General features: G+C 49.3%; 1 protein-coding gene across 3 annotated transcripts in view; it reads right to left on the bottom strand.

Moving 5' to 3' along the window:
* The window catches only part of CDK14 (cyclin dependent kinase 14), a 547,646-nt gene that overhangs the window by 163,935 nt on the left and 369,865 nt on the right, over nt 1-13,846 (bottom strand). For all 3 annotated transcript variants that reach the window (XM_040431136.1, XM_040431138.1, XM_040431137.1), the window contains one exon: nt 2,912-2,960. In XM_040431136.1, the coding sequence (XP_040287070.1) occupies nt 2,912-2,960 (49 nt within the window). The remainder of the gene's footprint in view (nt 1-2,911; nt 2,961-13,846) is intronic.

Here is a 13,846-nt window from a genome sequence, read left to right as displayed (position 1 = left end):
CCCCCTAGGTGTTACCACTCGGGGTGTGTCCCTGCACACTCTGACACTATCCAATCAGTGCTGTCAGGGTCAGAGCGTGCAGGGACACACTCCCTCGACTGGTAACACCCAGCTGGACCTTTATTGCAAACTGCTAGTAATTCATTTATAACTTCTAGCAGGAGTAATAGACTAGAATACTTATAGTTTAATAGCTATTACAATGGGGATGCAAGTAGTTTCGAAAACACACAGGTTAGGAGAGGGGACCGGTCCTCTTTGAGTCATCTAGTCGGCAGTGACTTATGGGGTGCGCAGAAGTAGCAGCTGCACCAGGTCCTAAAGAGACTTAAAGGCCACTGTGCCATGTAAGGTGACACCAGTATTAAAAATGGCATGTGTGCAGCGAGCCCCCGAGGAGCCGGTGCAGAGGATAGGAGTGGTAGTGGCTTTGATGAGGGGTTGTGTCACAGTGTACTCTCTCAGGCCATCTCTCCCTGTGGATCATTGCAGTATAAAGGTAGTTTGAAGAAGAGGACAGAAGTGAACACATAACAGTCTCTCTTTACTTAGTGCTTCTGACACCAGATGAGGAGGTATGGTGGCTTGCCATGTTAAAATTAAATAGCACTTGCAGACACTTATGGATAAAGGTGTCCACTGTGTGATTCAGGCTTAATGTACGTCTGGCCTGGTAGTGGTTTAGGTGATGGGTGTCTGAGCTTTGGTCCCTCACCTGCAGCAGGGTCTGTAAAACCATAATTTTACTGATCGCTCTGCTGTCTTGACACACTGATGCTTTCTTGAAGCAGTGTTCTGGATTCTGCAAATCTGTGGAGTATTGGTCTCACAGGAGAATCAGATTGGCTTCCTAGGAGTAGGAGCTCTGACATGTGCTTCCTCTCTCTAGCGTAACTGGAACCCCCTTCCTCCTGGCAGGAATCAGGACCAGCCTACTCCTACCAAGAGGAGAGGAACAGGGTGGTTAACCCTGTACCTGCCAACCATACCTTCCCTAGCTGAAATAAACGACCAAAACATGAAATACATAACATTACAAATTACAATACATAATAAACATTTGCAGGGTACTATTAGGTCTGGGGTACTGCACAGAGGCCCAGGACCTTCGAGTTATTCCTCAGCATCCAGAGCACTTAACCACTGAACCTTTCCTTGTCCCATAGGACTGAGAACGACGCATAGAGGGCAATGAATGGTTATTGTCCTCTAACAACCAGGAAGGAGGCAGCGGAGTTGTGCCGCAAACATTTAATTACGTCCTCGAGAGCGCACTTTAAATAGAGACGTCGGCAGAATTTGATCTTACGCCTCACACTGACAATGACACGCATCATTTGTAGCCGGGCCGCGTGGTCCGACGCAAAATCTGTGATAACCAGCTGGAGGAGGCTTTGAAACCTAGTGGAACCCATCTATCGCTGTACGCACAGCCGGATCCACCGCACAGTTGTCAATAGCCGGTAATGAGCACAAAACCCGTTAAGGAGGACGCGGCAGGCGAGAGGGTTCTGCAATTCTGGATGTGTTACATCTGTATTTTGCTCTTGTTTGAAGAACATGAGAAACGGATTCCTGTTGCCTAAACTCAAAGTCATTATGAAGCGACTGCCATGCTGCGGCTTCCATCCCGGCGCTCGCTTCAGCAGTCAGCCGCGTCAATTACCGGTCATTTTCCATTCTGTTACCGGCAGTGACTAATCTTACTACGGGGGCTACAGGGAGAAGCATTGTTTTTGACATCGTTGAACGCCATAATTAAGACAACAAGTGAGAGGTGCCCAGGGAGAGACTCTCTTCTAAATGGCTCCTGACAACTTTGCGGGGGCAGAGCGTCCTGCTCCAATGTGACATCTGTCAGACAATGATTCTCTCATCTCAACTTCATAAACTAACATTTGTGCTGCTGCAAAGAAGGATTGGGCGGCTGGGCAGGGACGCACGGCGGGGGCACCAGGACCATGGATGACTTAGAATTAGTCTCTTGTACAATCCATAGTCCTGACATGAAATAACAATTCAGGAGCATCTTAGAACATTGTAATGTGCTGTCCCTCAGTTATCCCCCCTGGAAATGTATTAATACACTAAAAACTGGCTGTTATCAGTCTGCTCCCCTTTTCCATGGGGGGTCTGTATACAGTGAGCCAATGGGGCACATCCTTATATAAGAAATATGAGCATCATGGAAAACACTGATAGAAAGGCAGTCACTGTTAGGATGGACCGTGGCAGTCACTGTTAGGATGGACCGTGGCAGTCACTGTTAGGATGGACCCGGGCTGTCGCTGTTAGGATGGACCCGGGCTGTCGCTGTTAGGATGGACCGTGGCTGCCGCTGTTAGGATCGACCGTGGCTGTCGCTGTTAGGATAGACCGTGGCAGTCGCTGTTAGGATGGACCCGGGCTGTCGCTGTTAGGATGGACCCGGGCTGTCGCTGTTAGGATGGACCGTGGCTGCCGCTGTTAGGATGGACCGTGGCTGCCGCTGTTAGGATGGACCGTGGCTGTCGCTGTTAGGATCGACCGTGGCAGTCGCTGTTAGGACCGACCGTGGCAGTCACTCTTAGGACCGACCGTGGCAGTCACTCTTAGGACCGACCGTGGCAGTCACTCTTATGACGGACTGTAGCAGTCACTCTTATGACGGACTGTAGCAGTCTTACACCCTGCATGTCTTTTAGATGGTGCTATTTTCTGCTGTCCAACTCCTTGTACATGTGAACAGGCACTAAGGACAAATGAGGCCCAGTTTTATTTAGAAACCATCATTGATATTTGACAATCTATGACCATAATAGACACGATGAGAAGAATGAACAATGCAGCACATAAAGAGGAGGGCAATGGGTTAAACAAGGGCTTCCGTTTGCCCCACTTCATTCTGAGCAGATTCTAGAAGGACACTTACTTGTTCCAAGCCTGTCGCAGGTTCTTAGGGCCGTACTGTGCAAACCGGTCTGTAAAACACAAAGAGATCATTGAGGTTATCCTAAAGCTCAGGCTCAGCATCATCTCTACAGCCTCAAAATATATAATAAATATCTATATATTCACATTTTTAAAATACTTTAAGATTTTGATCATCATAAATCATTCCACATGAAATCATACTCATCCCTTTGTGGATCCTGAATATACAGTAGTTAGAAGTTTTTCTGCCCGATTCTGAGTAGCTGACCGGTCACCAATGGTGGGTCATTCGATACCGTCAGGACCCAAGTGATCTAACAATAGTGTGCACAGTGTGTCTTATGTCACGTGGATTGCTTAAAAGGTGGTTCAATTTATCTGGTCTTGTCAGTCCGGTAACCTGAAGACATGTATCTAATGGAGCTTCAGACTACACAACCAGACTGCTGTTATAGGGGGCGCTCCAGACTACACATCCAGACTGCTGTTATAGGGGGCGCTCCAGACTATACATCCAGACTGCTGTTATAGGGGGCGCTCCAGACTATACATCCAGACTGCTGTTATAGGGGGCGCTCCAGACTACACATCCAGACTGCTGTTATAGGGGGCGCTCCAGACTACACATCCAGACTGCTGTTATAGGGGGCGCTCCAGACTACACATCCAGACTGCTGTTATAGGGGGCGCTCCAGACTACACATCCAGACTGCTGTTATAGGGGGCGCTCCAGACTACACATCCAGACTGCTGTTATAGGGGGCGCTCCAGACTACACATCCAGACTGCTGTTATAGGGGGCGCTCCAGACTACACATCCAGACTGCTGTTAAAGGGGGCACTCCAGACTACACATCCAGACTGGTGTTATAGGGGGCGCTCCAGACTACACATCCAGACTGGTGTTATAGGGGGGGCTCCAGACTACACATCCAGACTGCTGTTATAGGGGGCGGTCCAGACTACACATCCAGACTGCTGTTATAGGGGGCGGTCCAGACTACACATCCAGACTGCTGTTATAGGGGGCGCTCCAGACTAAACATCCAGACTGCTGTTATAGGGGGCGCTCCAGAATACACATACTGACTGCTGTTATATGGGGCGCTCCAGACTACACATCCAGACTGCTGTTATAGGGGGCGCTCCAGAATACACATACTGACTGCTGTTATAGGGGGAGCTCCAGACTACACATCCAGACTGCTGTTATAGGGGGAGCTCCAGACTACACATCCAGACTGATGTTATAGGGGGAGCTCCAGACTACACATCCAGACAGCTGTTGTAGGGGGCGCTCCAGACTACACATCCAGACTGCTGTTATAGGGGGCGGTCCAGACTACACATCCAGACTGCTGCTATAGGGGGCGGTCCAGACTACACAACCAGACTGCTGTTATAGGGGGCGCTCCAGACTACACATCCAGACTGCTGTTGTAGGGGGCGCTCCAGACTACACATCCAGATTGCTGTTATAGGGGGCGCTCCAGACTACACATCCAGACTGCTGTAATAGGGGCACTCCAGACTACACATCCAGACTGCTGTTATAGGGGGCGCTCCAGACTACACATCCAGACTGCTGTTGTAGGGGGCGCTCCAGACTACACATCCAGATTGCTGTTATAGGGGGCGCTCCAGACTACACATCCAGACTGCTGTAATAGGGGCACTCCAGACTACACATCCAGACTGCTGTTATAGGGGGCGCTCCAGAATACACATACTGACTGCTGTTATAGGGGGCGGTCCAGACTACACATCCAGACTGCTGCTATAGGGGGCGCTCCAGACTACACATCCAGACTGCTGCTATAGGGGGCGGTCCAGACTACACAACCAGACTGCTGTTATAGGGGGCGCTCCAGACTACACATCCAGACTGCTGTTGTAGGGGGCGCTCCAGACTACACATCCAGACTGCTGTTATAGGGGGCGCTCCAGACTACACATCCAGACTGCTGTTATAGGGGGCGCTCCAGACTACACATCCAGACTGCTGTTAAAGGGGGCACTCCAGACTACACATCCAGACTGGTGTTATAGGGGGCGCTCCAGACTACACATCCAGACTGGTGTTATAGGGGGGGCTCCAGACTACACATCCAGACTGCTGTTATAGGGGGCGGTCCAGACTACACATCCAGACTGCTGTTATAGGGGGCGGTCCAGACTACACATCCAGACTGCTGTTATAGGGGGCGCTCCAGACTAAACATCCAGACTGCTGTTATAGGGGGCGCTCCAGAATACACATACTGACTGCTGTTATATGGGGCGCTCCAGACTACACATCCAGACTGCTGTTATAGGGGGCGCTCCAGACTACACATCCAGACTGCTGTATTAGGGGCGCTCCAGACTACACATCCAGACTGCTGCTATAGGGGGCGCTCCAGACTACACATCCAGACTGCTGTTATAGGGGGCGCTCCAGAATACACATACTGACTGCTGTTATAGGGGGCGCTCCAGACTACACATCCAGACTGCTGTTATAGGGGGCGCTCCAGAATACACATACTGACTGCTGTTAGAGGGGGCGCTCCAGACTACACATCCAGACTGCTGTTATAGGGGGCTCTCCAAAGTACACATCCAGACTGCTGTTATAGGGGGCGCTCCAAACTACACATCCAGACTGCTGTTATAGGGGGCGCTCCAGACTACACATCTAGACTGCTGTTATAGGGGGCGCTCCAAACTACACATCTAAACTGCTGTTATAGGGGGCACTCCAGACTACACATCCAGACTGCTGTTATAGGGGGCGCTCCAGAATACACATCCAGACTGCTGTTATAGGGGGCGCTCCAGACTACACTTTCAGACTGCTGTTATAGGGGGCGCTCCAGACTACACTTCCAGACTGCTGTTATAGGGGGCGGTCCAGACTACACATCCAGACTGCTGTTGTATGGGGCGCTCCAGACTACACATCCAGACTGCTGTTATAGGGGGCGCTCCAGACTACACATCCAGACTGCTGTTATAGGGGGAGCTCCAGACTACACATCCAGACTGCTGTTGTAGGGGGCGCTCCAGACTACACATCCAGACTGCTGTTGTAGGGGGCGCTCCAGACTACACTTCCAGACTGCTGTTATAGGGGGCGCTCCAGACTACACTTCCAGACTGCTGTTGTAGGGGGCACTCCAGACTACACATCCAGACTGCTGTTATAGGGGGCGCTCCAGACTACACATCCAGACTGCTGTTATAGGGGGCGCTCCAGACTACACTTCCAGACTGCTGTTGTAGGGGGTGCTCCAGACTACACATCCAGACTGCTGTTATAGGGGGCGGTCCAGACTACACATCCAGACTGCTGCTATAGGGGGCGCTCCAGACTACACATCCAGACTGCTGCTATAGGGGGCGGTCCAGACTACACAACCAGACTGCTGTTATAGGGGGCGCTCCAGACTACACTTCCAGACTGCTGTTGTAGGGGGCACTCCAGACTACACATCCAGACTGCTGATATAGGGGGCGCTCCAGACTACACATCCAGACTGCTGTTATAGGGGGCGCTCCAGACTACACTTCCAGACTGCTGTTGTAGGGGGTGCTCCAGACTACACATCCAGACTGCTGTTATAGGGGGCGGTCCAGACTACACATCCAGACTGCTGCTATAGGGGGCGCTCCAGACTACACATCCAGACTGCTGCTATAGGGGGCGGTCCAGACTACACAACCAGACTGCTGTTATAGGGGGCGGTCCAGACTACACATCCAGACTGCTGTTATAGGGGGCGCTCCAGACTACACATCCAGACTGCTGTTATAGGGGGCGCTCCAGACTACACATCCAGACTGCTGTTATAGGGGGCGCTCCAGACTACACATCCAGACTGCTGTTAAAGGGGGCACTCTAGACTACACATCCAGACTGGTGTTATAGGGGGCGCTCCAGACTACACATCCAGACTGGTGTTATAGGGGGGGCTCCAGACTACACATCCAGACTGCTGTTATAGGGGGCGGTCCAGACTACACATCCAGACTGCTGTTATAGGGGGCGGTCCAGACTACACATCCAGACTGCTGCTATAGGGGGCGCTCCAGACTAAACATCCAGACTGCTGTTATAGGGGGCGCTCCAGAATACACATACTGACTGCTGTTATAGGGGGCGCTCCAGACTACACATCCAGACTGCTGTTATAGGGGGCGCTCCAGAATACACATACTGACTGCTGTTAGAGGGGGCGCTCCAGACTACACATCCAGACTGCTGTTATAGGGGGCTCTCCAAAGTACACATCCAGACTGCTGTTATAGGGGGCGCTCCAGAATACACATACTGACTGCTGTTATAGGGGGCGCTCCAGACTACACATCCAGACTGCTGTTATAGGGGGCGCTCCAGAATACACATACTGACTGCTGTTAGAGGGGGCGCTCCAGACTACACATCCAGACTGCTGTTATAGGGGGCTCTCCAAAGTACACATCCAGACTGCTGTTATAGGGGGCGCTCCAAACTACACATCCAGACTGCTGTTATAGGGGGCGCTCCAGACTACACATCTAGACTGCTGTTATAGGGGGCGCTCCAAACTACACATCTAGACTGCTGTTATAGGGGGCACTCCAGACTACACATCCAGACTGCTGTTATAGGGGGCGCTCCAGAATACACATCCAGACTGCTGTTATAGGGGGCGCTCCAGACTACACTTTCAGACTGCTGTTATAGGGGGCGCTCCAGACTACACTTCCAGACTGCTGTTATAGGGGGCGGTCCAGACTACACATCCAGACTGCTGTTGTATGGGGCGCTCCAGACTACACATCCAGACTGCTGTTATAGGGGGCGCTCCAGACTACACATCCAGACTGCTGTTATAGGGGGAGCTCCAGACTACACATCCAGACTGCTGTTGTAGGGGGCGCTCCAGACTACACATCCAGACTGCTGTTGTAGGGGGCGCTCCAGACTACACTTCCAGACTGCTGTTATAGGGGGCGCTCCAGACTACACTTCCAGACTGCTGTTGTAGGGGGCACTCCAGACTACACATCCAGACTGCTGTTATAGGGGGCGCTCCAGACTACACATCCAGACTGCTGTTATAGGGGGCGCTCCAGACTACACTTCCAGACTGCTGTTGTAGGGGGTGCTCCAGACTACACATCCAGACTGCTGTTATAGGGGGCGCTCCAGACTACACATCCAGCCTGCTGTTATAGGGCGTGCTCCAGACTACACATCCAGACTGCTGTTATAGGGGGCGCTCCAGACTACACAACCAGACTGCTGTTATAGGGGGCGCTCCAGACTATACATCCAGACTGCTGTTATAGGGGGCGCTCCAGACTACACTTCCAGACTGCTGTTGTAGGGGGTGCTCCAGACTACACATCCAGACTGCTGTTATAGGGGGCGCTCCAGACTACACATCCAGACTGCTGTTATAGGGGGCGCTCCAGACTACACTTTCAGACTGCTGTTGTAGGGGGTGCTCCAGACTACACATCCAGCCTGCTCTTATAGGGGGCGCTCCAAACTACACATCCAGACTGCTGTTATAGGGGGCGCTCCAGACTACACATCCAGACTGCTGTTATAGGGGGCGCTCCAGACTACACATCCAGACTGCTGTTATAGGGGGCGCTCCAGACTACACTTCCAGACTGCTGTTGTAGGGGGTGCTCCAGACTACACATCCAGACTGCTGTTATAGGGGGCGCTCCAGACTACACTTCCAGACTGCTGTTGTAGGGGGTGCTCCAGACTACACATCCAGACTGCTGTTATAGGGGGCGCTCCAGACTACACATCCAGCCTGCTGTTATAGGGCGTGCTCCAGACTACACATCTAGACTGCTGTTATAGGGGGCGCTCCAGACTACACAACCAGACTGCTGTTATAGGGGGCGCTCCAGACTATACATCCAGACTGCTGTTATAGGGGGCGCTCCAGACTACACATCCAGACTGCTGTTATAGGGGGCGCTCCAGACTACACATCCAGACTGCTGTTATAGGGGGCGCTCCAGACTACACATCCAGACTGCTGTTATAGGGGACGCTCCAGACTACACATCCAGACTGCTGTTATAGGGAGCGCTCCAGACTACACATCCAGACTGCTGTTATAGGGGGCGCTCCAGACTACACATCCAGACTGCTGTTATAGGGGGAGCTCCAGACTACACATCCAGACTGCTGTTGTAGGGGGCGCTCCAGACTACAAATCCAGACTGCTGTTGTAGGGGGCGCTCCAGACTACACTTCCAGACTGCTGTTATAGGGGGCGCTCCAGACTACACTTCCAGACTGCTGTTGTAGGGGGCGCTCCAGACTACACATCCAGACTGCTGTTATAGGGGGCGCTCCAGACTACACATCCAGACTGCTGTTATAGGGGGCGCTCCAGACTACACTTCCAGACTGCTGTTGTAGGGGGTGCTCCAGACTACACATCCAGACTGCTGTTATAGGGGGCGCTCCAGACTACACATCCAGCCTGCTGTTATAGGGCGTGCTCCAGACTACACATCCAGACTGCTGTTATAGGGGGCGCTCCAGACTACACAACCAGACTGCTGTTATAGGGGGCGCTCCAGACTACACTTCCAGACTGCTGTTGTAGGGGGTGCTCCAGACTACACATCCAGACTGCTGTTATAGGGGGCGCTCCAGACTACACATCCAGACTGCTGTTATAGGGGGCGCTCCAGACTACACTTTCAGACTGCTGTTGTAGGGGGTGCTCCAGACTACACATCCAGCCTGCTCTTATAGGGGGCGCTCCAAACTACACATCCAGACTGCTGTTATAGGGGGCGCTCCAGACTACACATCCAGACTGCTGTTATAGGGGGCGCTCCAGACTACACATCCAGACTGCTGTTATAGGGGGCGCTCCAGACTACACTTCCAGACTGCTGTTGTAGGGAGCGCTCCAGACTACACATCCAGACTGCTGTTATAGGGGGCGCTCCAGACTGCTGTTATAGGGGGCACTCTAAACTACACCACCAGACAGCTGGGGGCTCTCCGGACTATACAGTTGTAAATCCAATGAAATGTTCCGAATGTATATTTTTTAGGTATACCAAATAAGTTAGACCTGAATTTTAAGGTTACATTATTCAATAAATATATCGGTAATTGCAAAGTACAGCAGAGAATCTGTCCACACCACATGACTGACTCCCGAATGAACTCTCGTTGGGTAAACTTTGCAGCTTTTGCATTAGCTGCTTTTGCAATGTCAGGACATCAGTTCAAAATGGACCAATTAATTTAAACCTCCAGGTGCAGAACAAGTCAAACAGCAGGAGATGAAGACGCGGCAGAAAACACAGACATTAACAATAATAACAGCCACGTCCTTCCCTTCATTCATTATCGGACAAGGTTTGCAAACATTCAATTAAAAGGAAAGTGTCTGTTCCTGTGTGTTCTACAAGGGCATGTCCATTTCACCGTCCAAATAAAAATGCTGGCAGCGCTTTATTTTCATGAAGTTTTTGAGTGTTTTTTATCCTATTTTGGATGTTAAAGGAAATGTGTCACCTATATTTTTATGCCAATTAATAATAAATAAAAAAAATATATATTTATATTTTCTGTACATGATGAGTTGATTTTCTATGCATAGACACAATGCACTGGATGGGACTCATTGATGTTTTTGCAATAGTTTTCTAAGCGTGCTTTGTGACCTGAGCAGATATTCTTCAGGGAGGGGGAGTAGATAAATTGTGACCATCACCCATTGTAATATTATATCCTGTATTATCTATGTAAGTGATACTTGTCATTGTAATCCTGTCTGTGATGATAATTAGATGCTTACAATAAAAATGACCTCTACAGAACAGGATGTCTCGCTAGTTAGGTTTAGTGGTCAGTTGTTTTTTTTTTCTAAAAACAATTCTAACAAAATATGTTTAACATAAAAATGTAATAAAAAAAAGTTTCTTATGAAACACTGGCATGTGCCACAATTTTTTCAGTAATTTTGCAAGTCACGTTTGGAGAATTAAAACTTTCTCATTTGTCCATGTAAGGAAAAAAGGGTCATAATAAAATACCTAACAGTTCTGAAGCCCCTAAGACATTTCATCCTTTAGGGTGGGTTTACATCTGCGTTCTGGCTTTCCGTTATAACCATGTTAGTAATGGAATCCATTAGACGGACGTCAAAACGGAAGTCTTTAAGAGGCATTCCGTTTCGATCCGTCTTCATAGAAGTCTATGGGAATAATAACGGATCCGTCTGGTTCTCATTATGAAAGACGGAAAACAAAGGACTTTTTTATCCGTTCTGAATAACGGAAACGGGACGGATCCGTTATGATTCCCATAGACTTCTATTAAGACGGATCAAAACTGAATGCCCTTTAAAGGCTTCCATTTTACATTCCGTCATAATACAAGTCTATGGGCAGCAGAACGGATCCGTCCTTCCGTCTTATGGATTCCGTTATTTTCCATTATAACCATGTTATAACGGAAAGCCATAACGGAATCCAGAACGCAGATGCGAACCCACCCTTAGAGTAAGACACTGATGGCCCATCTTTAGGATAGATCCTCAAAATCGGATTGGTGGAGGTCCAACCCCCAACACCCTTACCGATCAGATGTTTGAATAGGCCACGGCAAATCAGTCAGCACCACTACTTCTTCCTCGGCCAGTGACGTCACGTTCATTGGTCACATGGCCTAGGCGCAGCTCAGGCCCAATTTAAGTGAATGGACCTGGGCTGCAATACCAAGCACAATCTCTATCTAATGGATGGCGCTGTGCTTGGTAATCTGTCAGGAGATCGCAGCGCTTACCGTAACACTGCAGCGTCTTCAAACAGCTGATCGGTGGAGGTGCTGGGAGTTGGACTGGTCATCAATATTCTTTTCCCGGAAAACCCCTTTAATATTGCATCGCCATACACTTTGATACATGACCAAAGCCACAACCAACAACTCCCCAGGAAATAACTAGACTACTAGACATTCCTGAAAATGGCCGTACTTACTGATTCAAGGGCATATAACAACAGTTGAAAATTCGATCCCTTTTTTAGTGGTGTGCTGTGTAAAGACACTTGACGTGGGCTACAAACTAGCATATTTTGGTCAAAAATATAAACTATTATAATTTCTGTAGAAGGCAACCTGACCTTGCAATATTAGAGGAAAACAGAGTCTGGCAGTGGCGTACCTCCCATGGAAGCAGACCGCAGGGCTGCTATGGGGCCTAGGGGGAGGAATGGCCTGGGATTAAACTTCTTGTGTCCCCGACATGAAAATCATATAACCGCCACTAGGGGAAGCTCAGCGTAAAGAAATTATTACAGCTTCCATTGTAGACAATGGTAACTGTATAAATTTCTATGCACTGAGCTCCCCCTAGTGGTGGCAACAGGCAGCATGTTTTGTAATACATTATTTGAAGGGAAGCAGTGATTTAGAGCTGTAAGGGGAGTTTTACTAGTTGTAAAAAAAATTAAAGGGGTTTTTCAAGTGTTTTTTGCCGATGACCTATCCTCTGGTTAGGTCATCAGTATCTGATTGGTGGAGGTCCAACATCCAGGACCCCCACTGATCAGCTGTTTGAGGAGGCAGCGGCGCTCACAGTAGCGTTGTGGCCTCCTCCAGCTTTTCCTAGGCCAGTGATGTCACGTTCATCGATCACATGGCCTAGGCGCAGCTCAGCCCTATTGAAGTGAATGAGCCTGAACTGTAATATCAAGCACGGCCACTATACAATGTACGGCACTGTGCTTGGTAAGCAGAGAGAAGGCTGCAGCACTACTGTGAGCACTGCTGCCTTCTCAAATAGCCGATCAGTGGGGGGTCACGGGTGTCAAACCCCCACCGATCAGACCTATGTAGAGCATGGGTCATTAGTAAAAAAACACTTGGAAAACCCCTTTAAGATATATGGTGGTCAGAATGAACGCCATATTTACGAAACACCTGTTCCATTTTTTCCGACATAGAAGTTGAATAAACTGGGTGAGGCTGAGAGCAACATTTTTATATTACATTTTATCTTTGATTTAATTTAAATATATAAATTCTCCAGAAATTTGTGGTGTCGCAGATTGCATTCCACGTTGTCTGGCGGTGTTTGATGCATGTGTCCTGGATAACTGGGTGGGGCGGGGGGCTCATAATAGGTTCTTCTATGAGATCTGTGCACACCCCTGGGTGTTAATACTTGCACTTATGGAAGGGGAAGGGTTAGATAAACTCCACCCATTTTTGGCTCGGTGCAGCCCAAATTTTCTGGGACTGTTGACAATTATGCAGACCCTTACCCCATTACTTTCCGTTTCCCACTTCTTACTCCCTAAATGACCCCAATGTTGTTCATTTTTTTACGTTATAAAGCTAAGATAAAATCTATAAATATATAAAACACTCAGCTGCGGCGCTGCCTTGTAGAGTAAGTCACGGACAGTCCACAGACATCTTAATACATCATGCCTTGTGTGCATTTGGAAAGGGCTAGCGTAATGTACCCCCCTTCAGCCGGATGCGGCACATCACACCCCTGTTGTGTTTTTATTACTGCATTAACATAATTACAGACAGATAGTCACATTGCTTATAATTGATGCTCTGCTCAGCACGACAATTACAAAAATGTCAGAGCTCGTTCTCTGCGGGCAGCTGCCTGAGGCTAGCCAACTCTGAACACCAAAACGTAATCTGGTCCCGGGATGAACAACAAGCCCGGCAACAAGTTCATCTTTGTGCTCTGCTGACCTAGTGATGGCATTTAAAGACAAAAACAGCATACATCGCGCCTGAGCAAAACATCTGGCAACAAGAATCATTGCATGCACGTCAATGTTTCCGAACGCTCTCTGGTGGGTTATCCCACAGAAAGAATTTATCATCTATCCACAGGACGGGTGATAAATATTGGATCGCAGGAGATCTGATCACTGGGATCCC

Source organism: Bufo bufo, chromosome 5, assembly GCF_905171765.1.
Source record: "Bufo bufo chromosome 5, aBufBuf1.1, whole genome shotgun sequence".
In the NCBI taxonomy this organism is placed as follows: domain Eukaryota; kingdom Metazoa; phylum Chordata; class Amphibia; order Anura; family Bufonidae; genus Bufo; species Bufo bufo.
This window is presented reverse-complemented; position numbering and strand designations above follow the sequence as displayed.